Source organism: Eumetopias jubatus, unplaced genomic scaffold (assembly GCF_037043125.1).
Source record: "Eumetopias jubatus isolate StellerSeaLion01/CBP00866 unplaced genomic scaffold, mEumJub1_p1.0 scaffold_4, whole genome shotgun sequence".
Taxonomy (NCBI): Eukaryota; Metazoa; Chordata; class Mammalia; order Carnivora; family Otariidae; genus Eumetopias; species Eumetopias jubatus.
In genome coordinates this window covers 162246296-162270431 of record NW_028274810.1, presented here as the reverse complement: position 1 = coordinate 162270431, position 24136 = coordinate 162246296, and the positions used below count along the sequence as shown (strand labels likewise).

Genomic DNA, 24136 nt, shown 5'->3' with positions numbered 1-24136 from the left:
GGGGAGTGCCTTAACTCCTAAATCTGTGTGTGTGACTATCAGGTCTAGGGCATACACTCAGGTAACGTCGCGTGACCGACTAGCGGAAAATGGAGAGTGCGCTGCATATACGCATGTAGGGCGTGTGTTTGGTTTGCTTGTTTGCTTAGAGCCCTCAGAGAGGTAGAGACGAGAAGACAGAACTGCACTGACTCACTGAGGGACTGGTGAAGGGATGCCCATGAGGTGCTGAGACATTCTAAATGAAAGGATAGTGTGTGAGGGAAACAAGTCGGCAGTCAGTAGAACAAAGGCGTCGTTTAGCTACGGTAGGCAACCTGAAGCGGTTTAGGCTTACCGGGAGGACGACCAGGAGAGCTCACAGTCGGGAAGCCGCCGTGCGGCTGCTGCAGGAGGCTCGCCCCCCGGTGAGCCCCGCCTCTCCTGAGCCCCGCCCCACCAACATCGGGCCAATGGGAGTCCGGGATGTTAGCGGGTGGGAGGTGCGGCCGGGTTGCTACAGCCGGAGCTGGGCGGTGGCGGCGGCGGTGGCGGCGGCGGTGGCGGCGGTGGCGGCGGTGGCGGCGGGTGCTGGGGGAGGAATCTCGCGGAACCAGAGGTGGTGGCGCAATGGAGGGACTGGAAGGTGAGGAGGTGAAGAGGTGTGGGCCGGGCGGTTAGAGCGGGCCTTGGAGCACCCGGGGTGCCCAGGACAGCGGTGCCGGGGAGGCGAGGGCTGGACTGAAGTGGTGGACCCCGCCGCTCCTCGGGAGGCCCTGGAGGGCAGTACCCTTACAGCCCCCAACACCGTGGAGCTAATGATCCTCTGGCTGCCCCGCCTCGGACGGTCTTCAGCTGCGGTTCCCCCCGCGCGAGCCTGTTACTGCCTTTGGCATTTGCCTGCAGCTCTCTTCCTACCATCTTTTGGTCTTGCCTGACTCCTGAGTGTCCTTTTGGTAATCACAGTCTCCGGGCAGATTTCATTTTTCTTGCAAAGTGGACTCTTCGTTAATGTCCATGGCCTCCCTACTGCCAGCCTCTGCTGGGGCCCCGGGGTGTGTTTTCAGCCTCTAGCTCCTGACACTTTCCTTGGCCAGTTTCCCTAGGTAACCGTTTTTCTATTTCTACCGCATCTTCTGTCAGAGGGATGCCAAGAGCATCTCCCAAGGAGGAGTCACTGGCCAGCTTCAGAGCCGGGACAATAGATTAACAGAAGGATTTAAGAGCTTATTAATGACGACTCAGTAAGGAAGAGCCGGCATTGATTCCTTATCTTGAGTTAATCCTTGTGCTGTAACCATGACTCCAGATTTTGCTTTGTTCCCAGTTCTTGCACTTCTCTATTATTTTTGTCCATTTTATCCTCTGTAGTATAACATTTGCCTAAAAACAACAAAGGAAAAAAAAACCCAGCTAACATTGGCAACAACAGTTTCAAGGTTATTTTTCAAATTGTGGTTAATCCTTCCTATGAAAGATCGTGTTGCTTTGGTTTAGCTCTTTTTTTCCCCCTCCTATTTTACAGAGATTCAGGTGGAATTAAAAATAAACAGAAGCATCGAGCCTTGTATTGTTGCATGCCAGAGAGCAGATTATTTCAGGTTGTGTTATGAAGTGAAAAGTAATAACTGGTAACTTCTGCAGGTACCAAAGCATACCAAAAAATAAATGTAATGATGAATATGATAGTTTTTTACCCTTTTATTCTCATAGTAAAGAGCTGGAGAATGGTAGGTAAGAATTCTGATAATTTTCCATTTGTGGGCAGCTGTAGTATAATGACAAATGAAGGTCCTGTTCTCTGATCATTTCATTTATTTCAGGGAGATCATTAAGTTTCCACGAAATAGGAATTGTAATGATCGTACTCCTTACTTTCAAGATACTGTTTTTTAGAGGACTCCGGGAGGCACCTTACTTTTTAAATAAATTTTAAAATGTGTGGTGGTCTTGTAGCATAGTAGGTAGGATCATGTGTTCTGGAATTCTTGTGAAGTTATCATAACACACATTAAGTGCTTTAACACAACTTTTCTGCAGATATATATTATTTTATTTAACATTTGTAATTAAGGCAAAGATCTTCATTTTTTTTACTTATGTATGCTAAGCACCTAAAAGTGTCTGACACAGAGTAGGTACTTAATAAATATTTGTTTTTAGATGAATGACTTTGACTATGATGGGCACCATTCTAGGCCCTGGGGACGTAGCAAAAAAAATAAAGTCAAAAGCCCTGCTCTCATTGAGTCTGTGTTATAGTGAATCTTATATTCTAGCAATACTAAGACATTACTATTGAAATCTTACTAAGAATGCTTTTAAAATATAATGAAAACCTTGTATAGTATTCAATTACATGGGTGGAAAAATACATGTATTCTGATATAATATGATATGTTATGAGGGGTATGTTTTATGGACCCAGCTTGTGATGTATCATGGTAAACAGTACTTGCTCCTTACTTTTCAGTTTTTTTTTTATTGTTTGTTTGTTTTTAACAAAATGAGTTACTATCATTAACTGTAATGTGTTTAGTTCTAATTAGGTTAGGTTAAAATATATGAAATTGTTTTTTTTGTAGGGCAAAACAATTGAATATTAGTAATTTCAAGTGGTTTAAACTAATAAAATAAAAGCTCCTAGAGTTTTTGTTGAAGTTAGAACAGTGCCTTTCTTTCTTTCCTTTCTTCTTTTTTAAAATCAGTCCCTGTTAGGTCACGTTTTGCAAAGATCAAAAGTTTGAATCTTAAGGTTCCATTCATTAATTCATTCACCCATGCCTTCATTTAATAAACATAGATACAATGATAAATAAGATAAAGTTTTACCCTTATTGGAAGTTAAAGTCTAGCACTTTTTTTTTTTTAAAGATTTTATTTATCTATTAGAGAGTGAGAGAGAGCAAGGGGTGGGGGAGGGGGAGGGAGAAGCAGATCCCCACTGGGAGCAGGGAGCCAGATGCAGGGGCTCCATCCCAGGATTCCAGGATCATGGCCTGAGCCAAAGGCAGAGGCTTTAACCGACTTAGCCACCCAGGTGCCCCTAAAGTCTAGCACTTTGAAGTCTCTAATAAATGTTATATTGCTTATATTGCAGTGTCCAGTAGAAAATCTCCAGGAATTTGCTCACCGTATCATAGTAATTGAGCAAATGTTGTACTGTTTGTTGTTAGACCCATGTTTCTAGTTGAAACCAGTTACTGGACTAATCTTGATTACAAAACCAGAAAATACATGGACCCCTAAAAAATTCTATTGAAGATTATCATACTCTTTTAAAAATTATTTGTGTATAAAGCATGTACCACTTGTATTATTTTTGGTCTTCTGGGGCTTTTCATGTTTCCTGGTCATTAAGAGATGAGGTATTAGGCTGAACACTGTATTTCAAAACTAAATATAGGGGCACCTGGGTGGCTCAGTCGTTAAGCGTCTGCCATCCACTCAGGTCATGATCCCATGGTCCTGAGATCGAGCTCCGCATCGGGCTCCCTGCTCAGCAGGAAGCCTGCTTCTCCCTCTCCCACTCCCCCTGCTTGTGTTCCCTCTCTCGCTATGTCTCCCTCTGTCAAATAAATAAATGAAATCTTAAAAAAAAAAAAAAACTAAATATAAATTATCGCTCATGATTTTGTGTAACCTATTTTTGAGCACTTCTGTGTTCTGTGTGTAATTGGAGCAAAACCTTTAATTCCTTTTCACCTAACTCTTGTGCCCTGTAGGTATACCAAGGCCAGTAGAATTAGTTCTAGACTTGGGAGAGTTCTAATCTCTCTTAAGCTTTTCATCTGTAAAATGGAGAGATGATAAACTTTAAGCAGATTTAATAAATACACTGTTGTCATTTCTTTCATAACATCTTAATAATGGTTATTAACAGTTGTAACAGATTCAGGCTGCCCATTCCTTTTTTGGTTTACTAAATTAGCAGATCTTAGTATACTGCCCTCTAAAACCTCATTGGAAGTCTAATTGCTCTTCTCTAGTGTACCCTCGATTTAGTTGAAGAAAGCATTCCTGTCCCATTAGGGTTTCCTTTTTGTTTTGTTTTTCTCTAATCCAAACACTTGCTAGTTTACTGAATAATTCTTCATCTTTATTGATTTATCTAGCATTCATTGTTTGTTGGTGCTGAGTTGGATGCTAGGTTATTTTAAAAGCCAGTGTGTTGGAGAGGCCTATGTTTGGATCATTGTTTTGTTTCTTTTTAGCTCTGTGATTTGGTAAATCTGAACTTCAGTTTCCTCAGCTATAAAAACTGGAGCTAAATGATGTCACATATATAAAGCATTCAGTAAAGTGCCTAGTGCATAGGAGGCCCCCTCAGTACTTGTTTATTGGATGGGGAAACTCATAGGAAGTGTGTTAGGAGCTTAGGAGTGATTCAATAGAGGTAAAACAGCATGCTTGGAAGGGATTGTGGGCAGTCTTACTAGATGGCTATGGCAGCAGGATAGGCTGGAGAGAGAAGAGACTGGAAATACATATATGGGATGAGGATTTGAACTGAGGCACAGATAGTGGGAATTAAAAAGGGAAGATAGATTTAGAAGATATTTCTGAGTTAGAGAGGTGAGATATGACTGTTGGATATAAGAGAGAAAAAGAATCAAAGATAAAGGGCTGTCTAGCTTTGACTAAGAGGTAATATTAATATTTTTAACCAAGAAGGAAGACCAAGTGTGGGAGAAGGGGTAACGAGTTTGGCTTTAGAAATGTGTTTGTACAGTTTGGGGGCTATCTAATAGAAATGTCTCATAGCTACTTGTAAATGTTTATGTGGAGTTTTAGCTTGGTAGTCATGACATAAAAGTGACAGCAAGTGGATACTTTCACCTAGGAAAGTTTTATGTAATAAAATGAGAAAAGAAGCTTGGGAGGAATTGATGCTTTAGGGTTGAGCAGGAAGAAGTCTGTAAAGGGTTTTAAAAATTATCAAGAAAGGAAAGTGATGAGAAAATATTTACTGAGTAGTGAATATGTGTCAGAAAAAGCCTATAGCACCAGGTATACCTGGAGGTCTAAATACCAGGTCAAATGCTGCTTACCTTCTGAGATGTGAAAAACTTGGGCTTAGGAGGGAGAAATGTCATTGAAGCCGAGAGAAAAAGCACTTTAAAGGTGGAAGGGATTGATCAGTAGTGCCTCATGCTATAGAAAGGTCTAGTAGATGAGGATTCAAAAGAGGGCTTTGGATTTGGCTATTATTATTATTAATTTATTTTTAAGTAGACTCCATGCCCAGCATACAGCTTGAACTCATGACCCTGAGATTATGAGTCATATGCTCTACCAATAGAGCCAGCCAGGTGCCTCTGGATTTGGCAGATTCATGGTGGTCCTAGGGTCAGGATTTATGTTCGGGAAATAATAATATACTAAATCTCTTTTTTAAGACTGAGGAAGTTCTGCTCTAAGAAAATCCATTCGTTTAATCTAACATTTGCCAAACATGTGACCATAGAGCAAGGGATTTGAGGATGATTGGCAAAAGTGGAAATGACTAGTCAGGTTCAGACTGAGTAGGAAGGAAAGCGCAACCAGGAATGGGTTATCAAGAAGATGCAAATCATTTTGAGATCAATAAAGTGATTTAAAGAGAGGTAGGAGGTAGAAGTAAGTGGTCAGAGAAGGTGCTTGGGTATTTTAAGAGTCCAAAGGTGGACTGTTACTAAATTATTTTAACAGTCGTTATTTTTGTTGAACTGGAGTGATAGACTAAAGAGGAGTGGAGTGTGAAGGCTATGTGTTGAGTAGGTTAAGTGTGAATGTTGAAATCTAGGATGAGCTGAAAGAGGAAAATCTTTTGAGATTATTAGGGATTGTTGACCTGAAAGTAATTAGATTCTGAAAAGGATTGTTGGAAGAGGATGGTATAATATATGCTATATGCTTCAAAATGAAGGTTTGTTTTAAAGGTTGAAGTCAGATGAGCGGTGACCCGTGGTGAAGAAATACACATGCTACACAGAGGCCAGAACTGTTCTTAATTTCTAAGATTTCTTTTCTTTTGAAAATGTTCTTTCCTATTTCTTGGGCGCCTGGGTGGCTCAGTTGTTAAGCGTCTGCCTTCGGCTCAGGTCATGATCCCAGGGTCCTGGGATCGAGTCCCACATCGGGCTCCCTGCTCGGCGGGAAGCCTGCTTCTTTCTCCCTCTTCCACTCCCCCTGCTTGTGTTCCCTCTCTCGCTGTCTCTCTCTGTCAAATAAATAAATAAAATCTTAAAAGAAAAAAATGTTCTTTCCTATTTCTTAAATATATCCATTTTAGAATGTCATAACTATTTAGATAACAGCATATTATTTCACATCTATATATAATAGATACATATAATAGTATTATGTAAAGATACCATTTCAAGCCTATGGTGCAGGTTTTGAAGTTGCTAAATACAGTAATGCGTAACAGAATCAACACTGTGTGTGAGATAAATTTTATCAGGAGAGGTTAGCTTCTGGAAAGTTTTAGAATATTAATGTACTTTATTTATGTGGTTTTGTCCATTAATTTGAGTGCTTCTTTCAACAGTGCTTGCTCTCTACTACAATAGTCAGCCCTTTGCGTATTGTCTCTACTATATTTTTATAAGCCTCACAATTTGCTAGCTTTTGCCACACAGGAGAGATTAGTGGAGTTTGCCTGCATGTGCTGGAGAGTAGTATTTTCTTATTTCATTGGTTGTAAAAGCATTTTCATGTATAACATCTCAGGTGATCCCTTAAATTTTAAGGTAGATTGAGCAGATAATATCCTCATTTAACAAATGTTAAACTGAGGCTATTTATATGATTAGTCATACATTTTCTTCTAATTCATGTAGTGAAGACTTTACCAACAAGGAGAGAGACATCTTGTTCTTTGCTATAGTTCCTTGCAGATTCTCAGTTCTGTATGTAGTCAAGTGGAAGTGATTTTGTCAACATTCTACATGCTACCTGAAGCATTCGTTCCACCAACCGCAATTGGTCAACAGGTTTAATCATCCTTATATATGACCAAATTTTTGTTTAATTTAATACCAGTAAGAGTGGTATGTTATCATTCATGTACTTTTCTTGCTAATGTGATCTTAAGGTAGATTTTATTAAATACATATAGTATATTTATTATGGCGTGTTAGAGATAGAAGGGGGCCCTGTAGGTTATTTAACCTAACTTCCTTCCAAATTTTATACAAGAGGAAGCTGAACCTTAGTCAGGTTAAATGTCTTGCCCAGGGAGTTTATAGTTCTATGTGATAGAGCTGGGACTTATGAGACAAATTTCAGTGCCTTTTTTGCTAAGCTTTCATGTCTTTTCATGAATACATTACAACCAAAATGTACCTTTGTGATTCTGAACCTAAGCTGCTTATCATGACCTATTGGTAGAAGGGGGTGTTGACACTAACATACATGCACATATTTTGTGAATTATAGGGCTATACTGTATGACCAGCTAATATAAGAGGGAGGGGACTATAAATTTATATCTTTATTTATTTTGAATGAAGTAATGACTTATTTTTTTCTTTTTTGAGATAATTGTTCTTAAATGCTTTCTCTTTAATGCTGTTTCCTTTTTTTTATGCCTTTTAGTGATAAAGATTGTTTTTTCTTTTAAAGACAATTTGAACATATTTGATGACTTGTAGGAATTAATACCAAGAATTGGATTTTATTATATGCTGGTATTGTAGTTGCTATTACAGTAAAAACTGGGAGATGATTTGGTTCTTAGATATATAGTGAAGAAGTAAATTATGTAGACTGTTAGCTTTATAAGAACAATGATTGTGTTATTCCACTCTAGTATTATTATTACTTGATATGTGCTTGGCAAGTGGTAGGGGCCCAAGCACTCACTTTATTTCCATGGGTTGAAAATATTTTTCTCAATAGTTAATTTTTATAAAATTTTGCTTTGTCATTCATTCAACTGAAATATACTTTAGTGTAAGTAAAATATGTGATACTCTTTAACATTTTGTATTGATGAATTTTTAAATCATTTCTTAGAATTTAAAGGAATATATGAAAATTATAAATAAACAAACAATACATTATGTATCATGTGGCATCACTTTGCCCGTCATTATGAAGACATTCTTTTTTTTTTTTTAAGATTTTATTTATTTATTTGACAGAGAGAGAGAGAGGGAGAGAAGGAACACAAGTAGGGGGAGTGGGAGAGGGAGAGCAGGCTTCCCGCGGAGCAGGGAGCCCGATGCAGGGCTCCATCCCAGGACCCTGGGATCATGACCTGAGCCGAAGGCAGACGCTTAACGACTGAACCACCCAGGCACCCCATATGAAGACATTCTTAATGTATGCTACAGATTCTATCCAGCAATTGCCTCAACTTTTTAGTAGTGGAATTAAGTCCGTATAAATGAGGTTGCTCTCCCTAAATAACCTACCCTCTGGTATTGGAGAAGAACAATTCAGGCAAATCTTTGCTTTTGTAGTGCCCACTGCTTAACTGCCACCATAGAGACATTGCCTCCATCTAAGATGACAGATAGTCACTATCTACCATTAAAATAGGGCAGTGGAGTACTAAGAGAATGAGAGAACAAAACAGTTTTTCTGTTACGGTTGGATTGTATTCCCACCCATGTTTATTCTGATTTTTCTTTCAGTTTTCTTGAACTCACTAATTGCTTTGGAACAAATTATATGAAGTCATAATTGTACTTTTCTCATGAGTTTCTTTAGGTTACTTATAAAACAAAGTGGCTTTCTATTTGTCTTTCATGTGATAAAGGAATTTTAACAGTAAAATATTCAGTAGAAAATATGTTTAAGGTATAGATTCAAGTATCATTTTTAGAAACTTACAGGTATGGAAATAAATTTAGTTTGATAATTGGCTAGATAACAAAATGACAAATTGACTCAGCTATGTAGAATTCCAAAGAATGTAGTTGTTTCTTTTAAATCAATTTAGTAACAAAATGTGTTGTATGAAAATGTATGATAGGTGCATTAAGTTTTGACTGAGTAAAAGTTTCAGCTGCTTGTCCCTTATTTAATGAATTGTGCCATAGCACATAATATCTCAGTTTGCTGGTCCATTGAATTCTTATATAATATTATATGTATAAAATAATGAACAATTCATATAATAAAGGTAGCTTAGTAACTAAGTGATTCTTTCTTTAAGGCATTATACTTCCTATTGTCTGCTGTTAAACAGAACAAGATTCTTTTTATCTTAGAATCCTTAGATCATCTCAGGAAGCCATCTCACTGATCACCAATGTTATATCTTAATGCTTTGAAGATTAATAATATATAATATTAACCTTAAGGTAAACTTGGTGTTTTAAAGTTTGGTAATTTACAGTAGAGAGAGGGTATAAGTTCAGAGAATATAATAAATTGGTTTGGTTAAAATTAAAGAAAACAAAAGATTTCCAACAATATCAGTTTGGTGATACTTAAATCATGACTTCAGTATTTGGCATGTCCTTTTTGACCACTGGTAACTCTAAGTCTTGTGCCTATTTTAATAATATTGCTTATTCCAAAATGAAACAAGACATTTTCCACAAGAACTGACAACTTACATATGAAGACATTAAAATTCGGAAATTTCACAATTTGAGCAAAGAATTTATTAATTAAATTCTTTCCTGTTTTAGAAAATGGAAGTGTCCAAGTGGGAGAATTGTTACCTTGCAAGATTTGTGGAAGAACGTTCTTTCCGGTGGCATTAGTGAGTACCTTTTTCCTTTGGATTATGTTAGATCTATAATTATTTGATACTTCAGGACAACTCTCATGGAAAGAACCTCTGTGGAATAATTTAAAGAGATACTGACCAGTGTTCTTTGTTCAAGAGCATCAGTTCCATCTATGTCTTTCTTCTAGAGTGGTCTCTTTCCTTCATAGTTTGGTCTTCAGAACTACTCTGTTAAAGTGTTAAAGTGTTTCTCTGTGGGAATATTAACAAAAATGAAACAAAAACTCAGAAATGCATAATTATGTATTTAAAGATAAAGAATGGTATGTGTCTGGGATTTGCTTTAAAGTACCTCAGGAAAAAAAGCTGGGATAGATGACAAGTTTGCTAAATTGTTGATAATTGTTGATGAGTAGATGGGAGTGCATGACACTATTCTCTTAATTCTTATGTATATTTGAAATATTCAAAGAAAAATTGTGTTCAATTAAAAGTGTACCTAAGGGACGCCTGGGTGGCTCAGTCGGTTAAGCGGCTGCCTTCGGCCTGGGTCATGATCCCAGGGTCCTGGGATCGAGTCCCACATCGGGCTCCTTGCTCAGCAGGGAGCCTGCTTCTCCCTCTCCCTCCTTCTGCTTGTGCTCTCTCTGTCAAATAAATAAAATCTTTAAAAAAAAAAAAATAAAAGTGTACCAAAAACATATTATGCATTCTTTAGATACTTTTATTTAGTAACACAAATAGAAGTACTCTTAATTGATTTTAATATAAACTAGCCAACTAACTAGAGAATAAGGGAAAAAATGCCCATGTACCTATAGTATTTTATTCTTACTTTAATTATAAAAATACATTTATTAATATTTTGATGTAGAATAAAGACTTTTCTTTGAATATGAATGCTGATTAGAGTTCTGTCACTATCCAGAATGCATGTTACTATTTCCAGTTTGTTTCTTTAAAACAAAGCAAGGATTTAATGATCCAAAGTGTCTGTTGGACTATCAACTCCTTTTAAATAATGACAGCTTTTTTCCTTTGTCCTTTAAAAACATCTTGCCCACATTTAACTCAGTGATTTTTTTTTGTTTTCATGTCATCTCACTATTTTCCAAACCATGTTCAAAATATTGAGCTCAGTTTACATAGGAAAGAAAATGCCTTCTTTTGCCCTTATTTATTTAATATTTAATTAAATAATGTAATCACTATACAGCTACAACTTATATAATACATCAGATTTGGGAACAAGTACTACATACTTTTGACACAACTCATTGTAAGAACAGACATCTATTAGAAAGTTGCCTGTTAGCCACACTTCTAATTTTTTTTTGTATTTAAGAGATTTTTATTCTAATAGCTATAATTAATAGTACTTGCTTATTAAAATGAAAACTGAAAACAAGGGGGCGCCTGGGTGGCTCAGTCGTTAAGCGTCTGCCTTCAGCTCAGGTCATGGACCCAGGGTCCTGGGATTGAGCCCTGCATCGGGCTCCCTCCTGGGCGGGAAGCCTGCTTCTCCCTCCCCCACTCCCCCTGCTTGTGTTCCCTCTTTCTCTCTCTGTGTCTCTCTCTGTCAAATAAATAAATGAAATCTTTAAAAAAATTAAAAATAAAATGAAAACTGAAAACAAGTATGTAAAACAATTAATTTCTAAGTGTGTATTGAAAATATAAGAGTTTGCATGATATCAAACCAACCAGTTATGAGGTTTCCTCTTTTCTCAGATAAAGTTTAACAGTTGTAGCTTGTTCAGTGTTATCAAAATACAAAAGAAAAAAGTGCATATAGTGCACTTAGGTCATCCATTAACATGTTTTATTTGGAAGAAGGAGAATGATTATTTATCCAGTAGGTTAATTGGAGGTCAGTTATGAGAGCGTCCATTGTAATGTCCTTAAAATGAATACATGAATGATTGAATGAATGAGTTGGCAGCCATATTTAAAAAGCCTATAGAAGTGGAACACTAGATAGCTCAAGAAAAATCATGGGTAAAGAAAGGTAAACTTGTTCCAGGAGGGAAGAAAGAGATGATTGTGGAGGAAGGACACAAATCGGACCACCAAGTCCTATTATTTTATGTTAACTTTATGGTAACATGCTACGGTTATGTTAATAACTTTAGTAACCCAGACTACTACTATTATGTTAACTTTTGTAATCCTCACACTAATGCAGTCTCTGTTTACATTTTTTCCAATATCTGTTTTCATGTATTTGGTAATGAAGATAACTTTTTTTCACTCAAATAACTTTGACTTGGTTACATTATTTTCCTTATTCTTAGCAGTGTGAAAACTGGAAGAGTATTTATCTATACTTTCTTGTATATAGTATTCATACTTTCTTGAGAAAGATAACTTATAGCATGCATTATATATACTTTCTAACGATTTTAGTTAAAGCAAAATATTCTTATATATTACTATTTCATCTTCTAGTTTTTAAATTGGTCTCAGATGACAATTTGAAGTTTTATAGACTTCCTTTCTATGGAAAAGAAAATGATACATTGCATTTCTTTATCTTAACAGAAAAAACATGGACCCATTTGCCAGAAAACTGCCACTAAAAAACGGAAGACTTTTGATTCAAGCAGACAGAGAGCTGAAGGAACTGATATTCCAACAGTAAAGCCTCTTAAACCTAGGGTAATTATATAGCTTTTTGAATAGTATGAACTTTGCTGCTATATATATTGAAAAAAAATTATCTGTTCTAAGATTGAAGAATAATGAGAATTCTGCTTCGTGTTTTCAGTTTAGAAACAATCAGAAACTTGTTTATTTTTAAACTTCTGCTAAGGGGAAACCAAACTACTGTCTCAAAACCTATTATAATGAGGTTTTTGTAGCATTGGATAGCCAATTGCTTAGCTGTAGGCTGGCAAGAATTAAAAAGTCCTCACATGTTCTTTTTAACTCATTGTTAATTATTGAAGCCTAATTTAAGTGTAGTGTATAAGTTTAAGCCTCTTATCAGTACTATAGTCCCTCTCTACAAAAGCAAAGCTATAATTTACAGATACCTCAGCATAATAGATATTGATTAGCTTGATTGATTGTCAGTAATTGTGATCTTAGGCTTTCTGGGGAAGTTTGGTCAGTTACTCAGCTGTCCCTGTATAGCTGTTGTCAGTTTGTTTTCTTTGAAAGCAGTGAATCTCCTTTAATAATCTCTTTAATACTACCTGTGGTGTGTTATATTGCTAAGAATAAAGCACATACTTTGTTCGACATAGTTTTAAAGAGTTCAGTGAAATAGTCGAAATTTGAGTACCTCATTGAATAGGTTTTTGAAATAAACCCTGCGTCAGTGATAATAACTTCTCCCAGTGCTACGGGAAAACATTTCCCTGTGGGGTAATTAATCTTACTAATAAAATCATTTGATAATAGAAAAGTCGAATGTGCATCTTTTTTTTCAGCCTATGTATAAGTGAAGGATGGTGAAATTTGAATAATGTACAGAAACCATTATTTGATATTTTTCTTAGTACATCTGCAGATATATGATTATATTGGCTTTAATTAGCCAAGAGATAAACTATTGAAATTTTTCGACAGTGTAATATAGTGGGTATGAAAATGACAGCTGGCTCAAGAGTCATATTGCCTGGATTTAACCCTTGCTCTGTTACTTACCATGCTGTGTTGGGCAAGTTACTTAACCTATACATCTCTTTATCTGTAAAATGGTGTAGTAATGGTAGTGTCTGTCTTGTGGGTTCTTATTGAATTTATCCACAGTGATCTGTCAATAAATGTTAGTTATACTATTTTTTTTAAAAGATTTATTTATTTACTTATTAGAGAGAGAGTGTGCACGAGCAGGGGTAGGGGCAGAAGGAAAGGGGGAGAGAATCTCAAGCAGACTCTGTGCTGAGCATAGAGCCTGAGGGTGGGCTCGATCCCACATCCCTGGGATCATGACCTGGGCTGACATCAAGAGTCGGGCACTTAACCAACTAAGCCACCCTGGTGCCTCTATCCTATTTCTTTCTAAGGGAGAAAGGTTCTAATAGTGAAAAAAATTAATCTTCAGATAAAAGCAAAGTAAAAACCATTGCTTTGCATGAAGTAGTTTAATTTCTTGGTACTTAAAAGTGTGGTTCATAGAGCAGTAATACCAGCACTATTTGGCAACTTGTTAGAAATGCAGAATCTCAGGTCCCACCCAGAAATGCTGAGTTAGAATCTGCATTTTAACAAAATCCTTGGGCGAGTCATATGCACCTTAAAGTTTGAAAAACTGTGTATTAGAAGATTTTTTAATTTTTATTTAATTAAAGATTTTATTTATTTATCTGACAGAGACACAGCAAGAGAGGGAACACAAGCAGGGGGAGTGGAAGAGGGAGAAGCAGGCTTCCCGCCGAGCAGGGAGCCCAACACGGGGCTCGATCCCAGGACCCTGGGATCATGACCCGAGCCGAAGGCAGATGCTTAACGACTGAGCCACCCAGGCACCCCTAGAAGATTTTTTTAAAAAGCTTTTATTTATTTATTTGTCAGAGAGCGAGCGAGCACAAACAGGGGGGGTAGCAGGCAGAGGGAGAAGCAGGCTCCCCACTGAGCAAGGAGCCTGATGGAGAACTCGATCCCAGGATCCTGGGATCATAACCTGAGCCAAAGGCAGACGCTTAACCAACTGAGCCACCCAGGGATCCCAAACATTTATTTTTATTTATTTATTTTTTTAGATTTTATTTATTTATTTGAGAGAGAGAATGAATGAGTGAGAGAGAGAGAGAGCATTGGCAGGGGGAGGAGCAGAGGGAGAGGGAAAAGCAGACTCCCCACTGAGTATGGAGCCTGACACAGGGCTCCATCCCAGGACCCTGGGGATCATGACCTGAGCTGAAGGCAGTTGCTTAACTGACTGAGCCACCAGGTGCCCCTGTATTAGAAGATTTTAACATAGTGAAATTTTCTCTATCTGTGTCAAGGAAATCCTACAAAATCACAAGCAGAGTGGAGTAAAGCAGATGCGAACTCCATTTGGGGAAAAACTAAAGGCAGGCCTAATCCACAGAGTACAAAATATATGTAATGGCTGCCCAAAGCAACTGAGTTCCAGAAGAACCTACCCACAGAGGAAGTGCAGAAAGTTGAAGGACCCATGGCCCAGAATGGGAACCTGTCACCTTAAAGGTGAAGGGTCTCCTCGCCTTAAAGTGACTCCTTAAATGTGAGGGGTCTAATCAGGAATTATAGATCCCTTATTTACTACAGCCAATGCAGGAATTGGGGTGAGTATAAGAACTTGGAATGCCAGGAATTGGAATGAGCCTGGCTGAAATTGGACAAAAACCAGGAAGGAGGAAGTAGGGAGATAAGTAAGGCACAGAGAGTTGAAGGGGCCCAATGGCAGAAGCTCTCCAAAAAGCACTAACGAAAAGAAAATACCCTTTCTGAAGGTAAGGGGCCCATCTAAAGGGCTAGGTCCTTTTTTTTTTTTTTTTTTTTTTTTGGAAGTGGTTAGTGTGGTTACTGAGGGAAGCATGGTTGGCAGTAGGAGCCTTCCTGGACCCACGTTGCTTTAGAGAAGCACGAGAGGTTTGTCCCTGTGATCACAGAGAGGCCTTATTTGCATCTGAATTTGGTACAGTGCTGGAGAGCTAGCTGTCGGTTTGTGTAGCCTGGCCAGGGACTGTGCACCACTCCTTCTCCCCAGAACCTCCTATAAATAGCTGTAATAGGAAAACCTAATTTATTCAATGATGAGTAATAAAAAAAGCATTAATTTAGCATTGACACAAGGATGCAGTGAGAAGAAAGATGGATGAGAGCAGCAGACCCTATCAGTAGATGAGTTATACTTATGGAGCAGATGAATGTTGTGATCAGACCTTTCACCATAAAATAAGAAACTATAAACAGTCACATTCAACATCTGAATTTGCTTGTGTTTAGTTAAGATTTTGTATCTCTATTTACGAGAGGTAAACTTGTAATTTTTCTTTTTATCAAACGTTCGTTGCTCTCTTAAGACTAGTTAGAAAGTTGTTCTCGGGGTGCCTGGGTGGCTCAGTCACTTAAGCGTCTGCCTTCAGCTCAGGTCATGATCCCAGGGTCCTGAGATCGAGCCCCACATCAGGCTCCCTGCTCGGCGGGAAGCCTGCTTCTCCCTCTCCCTCTGCTGCTCCCCCTACTGTGCTCTCTCTCTCTCTCTCAAATAAATAAATAAAATCTTAAAAAAAAAAAAGTTGCTCTTTTTTTTTTTGAAAGGGTTTTTAAAAAATGATGCCATTTCTTCCTAAATGTCTGCAAGAATTCAACAGTAAAGGCATCTGGGCCAATTTTCTTCAGGTTTTTAAAAAATAGGTTCACTAAAAAAAAATTAAGACTTGGGATTTTGTTTCTTCTGGTATCTGTTTTGTGGTGTTTGTCAAGGATATTGTCCACTTACTGTTGTCAGATTTATTAGCATAAAGGTCCATTATAGTGTCTTCTTTTTTCCTCATGTTTGTAAGAACTGTATCATGTACTATTTTCCATCCACATTTTGTGTTTTCTTTTTTTCCCTTATTAGTCCTGCCTTATTAGTGTTTTTAAAGAATCATCTTTTGACTTTGCTGATTCAGCGTATATTCTTGATTTAAAAAATAAAGACATAATAAGGATAGTTGGGTATTTGAATAATACAACAAAATAAATGTATGGTAGCACAGGAGTCAGCATTATTTGTAGTGGAAAGATACTTAGAGGTAGCCATTAAAAACAGGAACAAGATTAAGCTCCAAGCAATATAGTAATTGCTGTAACTGATACAGTTAGATATTAGATGCATAGGAATTAGAAAAGTGGAGGTAAAGGTATCATTATTAGGAGATGATATACCTGGAAAACCCAAGATAATCAACTGCTAAATTATTACAAACAATAAGAGAAGCCAGTGAAATAATGAGATATAATGATAATATACAGAAATTACTAGGTTTCATATTTCAACAAACCCCTTGAAACAAAAAAGAAGAAAAGACTCTTTATAAAAGAACAACACAAAATAAAAAACATTTAAAGATAAACCTTTTAAAGGTATAAAACTTTCACAAAGAATACTTAAAAAAATGGACACAAATACTTCTTCAAATGGAAATATTATATATTTTTGGATAGGTAGATTCAACAAAATAAAGATACTAAGTTCCTTAAGTTGTTTATGAATGTAATGTTTAAGTTTTCCAGTTAAAATATAGTTTAAAAAATTAGGCTGATTCTAAAGTTCATATGGAAAAATGTACATACAAGAATAACCAGAAATTGAAAAAGAAGCAGCATAAAGTAGGGTTATCCTATCAGATATTAAAATATTATTATAAAGTCTCAATATTTAAAACACTGGTACTAACACAAGGATAGTCAGAACAGTGGAACAGAAGAGAATGTTCAGAAATAGGCCCAAATACAAAAGAGAATATGGTAAAGGTGTTAACAGTTCAGTGGGGAGTAAAGTCAGTAAAGAGCTGAGATAGCTGCATAGCCATGTTAAAAACAAAAAATAAAGTTGAATCTATATGTCACACTATAACTCATAAATTCCAAATGAATAAAAGTTTTAAAATTTTAAAATGAAACCATGAAAATTCTAGGGGGAAACATGGGAAAATTCCATTTTACCGTCGTGTGAGGTTGGGCCTTGCTAACAGTGACTACAAATCGGCAGACCATAAAAGAAACAAGTAAATTAACCTATATTTTAAAAATAATTCTTCATATCAGAAGATCCTTAGACAAGGTTATAAGACAGCCATATTGTAGGGGAGGGCTGAGGCTAGTCTATAAAGAATTAACCAGAAATTGCTAAAATTAAGACCAGTAACCAACAGGTAAGTTGACCAGGCACATAAAAAGTTCACAAAAAAAAAGGCAATGCATTAGATGATTCTTTTTTTTTTTTTTTTAAGATTTTATTTATTTGACAGAGACACAGCGAGAGAGGGAACACAAGCAGGGGGAGTGGAAGAGGGAGAATCAGGCTCCCCGCGGAGCAGGGAGCTGGATGCAGGGCTCGATACCAGGACTCTGGGATCATGATCTGAGCCGAAGGCAGATGCTTAACGACTGAGCCACCCAGGCACCCCAATGCAGATGATTCTTAATGATACAAAAAGATGCTCAACTAATTATTAAGAGGAAAGCTGGTTAAAACCAGAGAGAGAACTATTTTTCACCTCTCCAGTTAGTTAAAAAGACAAAAGTTTTTTGTTTTCCAACATACTCTGTTGGAGAAAGTGTAGTAAAATAGGGAAATTACACCAGGTTAGTGGAGGCTTACATGGATGCAGCATCTACAGAAGTTAATTTAGCAGTGTTTATCCAATTATAATTGCATTTTAAAAATAGCATATAATACAATTACCTGAAGTTTCTTTTTAAAATTATAAATTTTAATTAAGGAAAGCAATTTAAGGACTCCTAATAAGAGAACATTTAAAACAATATAGCATTTCCTCAAGTTTTATTTCAATTAATTTTTTAAAAGATTTTATTTATTTATTTGAGATAGAGCACGAGCAGGGGGGAGAGGCAGAGGGAGAAGCAGCTTCCCCCTGAGCAGGGAGTCTGACACAGGACTCAATCCCAGGATCCTGAGATCATGACCTGAGCCAACAGCAGATGCTTACCAGCTGAGCCACTGAGGCGCCCTATTTCAATTAATTTTTTTTAAATGTTTTGAGGGATGCCTGGGTGGCTCAGTCAGTTAAGCATCTACCTTCGGCTCAGGTCCTGATCCCAGGGTCCTGGGATCAAGCCCCACATTGGGCTCCCTGCTCCACGGGAAGCCTTCTTCTCCCTCTCCCACTCCACCTACTTGTGTTCCTGCTCTTGCTCTCTGTCAAATAAATAGATAAAATCTTTAAAAATAAATAAATAAAAATAAAAATGTTTTGAAATGGGCTTTTCTTTATTTGTTTGTAGCCTGAACCACCAAAGAAACCATCTAATTGGAGAAGAAAACATGAAGAATTCATTGCCACCATAAGAGCAGCTAAAGGCCTTGATCAGGCACTGAAAGAGGGTGGAAAACTTCCTCCTCCTCCTCCACCTTCTTATGATCCTGGTATGTAGAATATTGTTGACAGGAATCTTCATATGGAGAGAAAATATTGATAGAATTTTTATTAATTTTAAGTTGTTAATAAAATTAATTTATAATAATGGAAACTGATGAAACATAATCTTTAAAAAGTTTAACTATAAAATAATGGTGCTAATCTAGGCATTTAGGTTTATAAAGACACACTGGTGTTGAACATAGAAATACTTTATCTTTTTATCTCAATACTTTATTTAAACATAAAAGATTTTAATATCATTTGAAAAATCATTGTAATATATCCCAGGAAATATTTGAAGAAGCTCACTATCATTTGAAATGTAGTCATTTGGTAAGATTCAGATTGTTTTGTTGCCTAGTTCTTTGGTATTTTCTCATCCGGGAAAATACATCTCATATTGTTTCTAAAAGGTACCTGTTTATGTGGGGAAACCACCATATAGATTGATTTACCTAAATTATGCTTTAAATTCATGTGTTAATATAGTTTCTTCATTAGGTGTATAAAAGTTGCTTATTTATTACCAAAAGCAAGGCAAGATGCTGGAAACCCAATATGAGATACTGAAATACTGAAAGATTTAAAATATACACAATTGACAATTTGACATTGGCTAGGAGAGTAGTTTAAAGAGGTAGTTATTTTAATATAAGAAGTTAGCTGTAGCACAAACAATGAATCATGGAACACTACATCAAAAACTAATGATGTAATATATGGTGATTAACATAACAATAAAAAATTAAAAAAATTAAAAAAAGAAGTTAGCTGCAGCACTAAAATTGTGTTACTATTCTTGACTGAGATTTATTTCTTAGTAAAGGGAAGTTCTTATATAAAATAAGTCAGGGAGATGAAAAGCATGGCATAAGGAATATAGTCAATAATATTATAATTACATTGGTGACAGATTGGTGGTGTGGATTGAATATTGTATAGAATTGGCGCATCACCATGTTGTATACCTGAAACTAGTGTAACATTGTATGTCAGCTATACTTCAGTAATTTTTAAAAAAAAATAAATCCTTTAGAAAATCTAGATACGATCATTTTTAACATTTTATTGTAGTAGAGAGGTTGACAAACTATTTCTATAAAGGCCCAGATAGTAAGTATCTTAGTTAATAAGGTATATTTTTATCTTTTTTTTCATCTAAGAGAAAATACAACTGTATAAAGTTGATTAAACTATTTCTTGACGGTTTTCCTCTAATTAAAATAAAAGATTTTAACAGATTAGCCCAAATTTTAAAATTCATTTTTAATGTAATGTGTTATTACTGCTTAACTTAGTCTCTAGTATAAAAGTATGTAGATATGGTGAAAACATATGGTATATTATAAAGGCAAAGAAGAAATCCTGTTTTTCCTCTCTGTATTCCATCTTTTGTACTAAGGATTTATCTTTTGGGTTTTTTTTTCCCCCCCTCAAATTTGATTCTAGGCTGGCAGAAAATTGGAATTTATCATATACTAGCAAACTTTTTTCTTAAATGTCTTTACTAAATTTAGTAGTCAGGTTGGGTGGTTATAAGGAAATGACAAGTTTTGCTTATCAAATGTTATTACTTTGTCATACATCTTCAATTACTGTTCATAAAAACTTATAATTCTTTGTTTCACTTCAAGAATTATGTTATTAATCTGTTCCTTTTTTCTGTTTTAGATTATATTCAGTGTCCATATTGCCAGAGGAGATTTAATGAAAATGCAGCTGATAGACATATTAATTTCTGTAAAGAACAGGCAGCACGTATTAGTAATAAAGGCAAATTTTCTACTGATACCAAAGGAAAGGCGACTTCTCGGACACAGGTGAAATGTTCAATTATTTCTACAAATAAAGGAGAAAATGACTCAGGTGCACAATTTTTTGCTTCTGGTTTACAGAACATTTAGCTACAGCTTTCTTACCTTCTTAAAGTTTTATATTGTTCAGGGATTTAGTAAGAAATTTGAATGTTTAATTGAGAACAAATAATTGAATGGACTTGAGTTAGTAGAGTCTTGAAAATAATGCAGGTTGAAGAAGGTATTAGGAAAAGGTAAGAAAACTAGTTAAAAAGTAGGTGAAGCAGATTCAGAGGAAATCAGAGGGTTTGGAAGAGTGAGAAAATGGCAGTAAAAATCCAAATTTGAAAATCAGATAAGTCCTGAATGTTTCCATGGTACATATGACCATACGCCCAAGGGAATGAAATCCTGGGGTTAAGTCCAACTGTTACTTCTGAACTTTTAGGCAAGTAACATTTCATGTATGAGAGCCTTTATTTCTTCATCCGTGAAGTAGTCTATATGATTTTTGTGAGAAGCAAATGAGATGGTATATGTGAAAGCACTTCAAGAGCCATAAACCATATATGGATTTTGTTATATGAAATTTTTACAGTACTGTTGTTTTTCATTGAGCATATTGTGACACAAAAACTTTGATACTTTCGTACTTTTTAAAAAAAATTTATTTTAGAGTGAGAGAGAGAGAAGAGAACACGAGTGGGAGGGGCAGAGGGAGAGGGAGAGAAACTCTCAAGCAGATTCCCCACTGAGTGAGGAGCCCGACGTGGGGCTCCATCTCAGGACCCTGAGATCACGACCCTGAGATCATGACCTGATCCAAAACCAAGAGTCAGAGGCTTAACTGACTGTTGCCACCCAGGGGCCCTGATAATGTAATACTTTTCAGCAAACTTCATTTTTCAGAAGACTTTCATTTACAGTTTTTTTAGTACTGTAAATCTAGCAGGCAATAATAATCAAATCCATTTCACTTGTTACTTATGAATCAAATATTGGATTAAAAGACTCCATTACAATTGGAGCCTTCTTGAGAGGATCCATATTGAATTTTTGTTAATATTATTGGATCATCATCATTGTGGGGAAAGAATGAAGAAAATTCATTTTGAAGAATTTCTAAAACAGATGTCAAAAACATTTATCTTTTACTTAAATGGTTAAGATCATTTATATGATTTTTCTTTTGTCATAATAAAAGAATTAGAGTAAAAGAAATAGAATGTTTATATTCCATCAACTTGGTGCCAAATGATTGTAAATGTAAAATCCAGGTAGCTGATGGTTACCACTTTAAACTGTATCAGTTCTGATTGTATGCCCAGTCATATATATTCATTTTAATGTAAGCCCATATTTTCTCATTTTTATTCATTCAAGAAAATTTTATTGAGTACCCTCTCTGAATGAGGCACTACTGTACCAAGTACTGAGTCTATATTAGTAAACTAAATAGAATATTTTTCCAAAAGATGCTTAAAATGCATCCTTATTATATTTAGCAACTATAATCTAACCCAGTTACAGTCCACTTTTTGACCCTGCTCTGATCAAAATAATGAAAAAAATATAATGAAGATCTATTTCCTATTGGTAAAACCAAGAAGTTCCCCCATTTAGTTAAATTTCCATCATTCTTCTTCATTAGGAATTTTATCAAGTTCCATCATGGCATATTAAAGTCGACTCATGAAGAATAGAAAACCCAAAATGTTACCTAGTATATACTAAATTAAAACATTTTATTATTTTAAAAGAACATATTATATTGAAATAGTCTGTTTGTAACTTAGGTTCTGAAGTATTCTTTTCTCACCTTGGCTCAGTTACCTTATGAGCTTAAACCAATTCAGTATGTATTTTGTGATTTAGGAATTTTCAGTATTCTGATTGATAATTACCCTATTCATTCTAAAGTAATAAGGTTTAAATCTGGAAAGATGGTGTTCAGTTTTTAATGAATTTTTTTCTTATTAAAGGCATTCCTGTTCCTTATGGAAAATTTGAAAAAAAAATTTTTAAAAGTCATCTTAGTTGATATTTAAAAAATTTAATTTTGTGCTTTTATTTAATTTTTAAATTTTATTTATTTTTATTAGAGAAAGGGAGGGACAGAGGGAGAGAGAGAATCCCAAGCAGGCTCCACACCCAATGTGGAGCCCAGTGCAGGGCTCGTTCTCATGATAGTGAGATCATGACCTGAGCTGAAATCAAGAGTCAAGATGCTTAACTGACTGAGCCACCCAGGTGCCCCTCTTATTTTATACAACACTTTTATTCTGATTTTTTCCTCCTTATTTTCCTCAATTATTTTATTGTAAATTATACATGTAAAAAAAAAAACACAAAATACACATACGTGCATAACCACAAAAAGGTTAAGAAATAGGGTATTATCAATCTCATAAAGCCTCTACTATCCTGTTTCACTCCCAGAATTGTAATGTTCTCTCCTTCTTAGACCCTCACCCCATAAAATAGTCACTATTCTGATTTTACATATAAATCAGTTTTTGCCTTTTATATAGTCTCCAGACCATAATTGCACTTTTATTTACTATGGCTTTATAAATCTTGATGTCATGATGGATTTGTAGTTATTTTCTCCTCCATTTTCTCTCACTTGAAAATAGTTGAAAATATTTTCTAATTTGTGATTTCTTCTTTATTTTTTTTTTTTGGTGTTTTTATCTTTGTATTTTTTGTATGTTTGTATTTATTTTGTATTTATTTATTTATTCATTTATTTTAAAGATTTTTTTTTATTTATTTGACAGAGAGAGACACACACAGAGAGAGAACATAAGCAGGGGGAGTGGGAAAGGGAGAAGGAGGCTTCCTGCCAAGCAGGGAGCCCAATGTGGGGCTCGATCAGGACCTGGGGTCCTGGGATCATGACCTGAGCCGAAGGCAGACGCTTAGCGACTGAGCCACGCAGGCGCACCTGTTTTTATTTTTTAACTGGAGTATGATATTCTCTGCCTGATCTTCCCGACCCTCCGTAATCCATACCTTCCTTCCCTTCCAGCTGACTTAGTTCCCTCCATGCTCTAAAATACACCCTGATGAGGGATAAATTGGTCTCCTTCACATTCGCATCTATAAAATGGGGATAATATGTACCTACCTCAACAGTTATCAAAAGCATACAGCAAAATAATGCCTATTGGTGTGATTTCTTCTTTTACTCATAGTTTGTTCAAATGTGAGTCATTTACTTCCAGATATTTGGTGCTCCTCTAGATGTTTATTGCTGATTTTTTTTTATTTAATTCTCTTAGGGTCTGAGAACATACTTGGTAAGACTTTCATCTTTTGAGATTTGTTTTATTGCCTAGCATGTGGTCTTTTTTGGTGAATGTTCCTACAATCTTCATCTATGATTGTTGACTTTTTCAGGATCATTAATTTCACCAGCTTTTCACTTAAGTATTTTGAATTTCTCTTATTAATTGTATTTATATTTACAGTTCGTTACATCTTTCCTATTTGTTGACCTTTATATCATATGGAGTGTGCCTTTTTGTCTATGGCAACATTCTTTGTGTTGTTGTTTCATCTGATAGTGTATTGCTGTTTCAGTTTGATCATGCTAATTTCCTTTCAGTTCTTTAACTTGA

At 36.0% G+C, this 24136-nt stretch overlaps 1 protein-coding gene across 1 annotated transcript in view; it reads left to right on the top strand.

Annotated features, from left to right (window-relative positions):
- The first annotated feature begins 465 nt into the window (after positions 1-465).
- The window catches only part of ZC2HC1A (zinc finger C2HC-type containing 1A), a 48195-nt gene continuing 24524 nt past the window's right edge, over positions 466-24136 (top strand). The window contains exons 1-5 of the mRNA XM_028112270.2: positions 466-625; positions 9609-9682; positions 12191-12307; positions 18581-18722; positions 20389-20537. Coding sequence (XP_027968071.2) covers positions 466-625; positions 9609-9682; positions 12191-12307; positions 18581-18722; positions 20389-20537 — 642 coding nt within the window. The remainder of the gene's footprint in view (positions 626-9608; positions 9683-12190; positions 12308-18580; positions 18723-20388; positions 20538-24136) is intronic.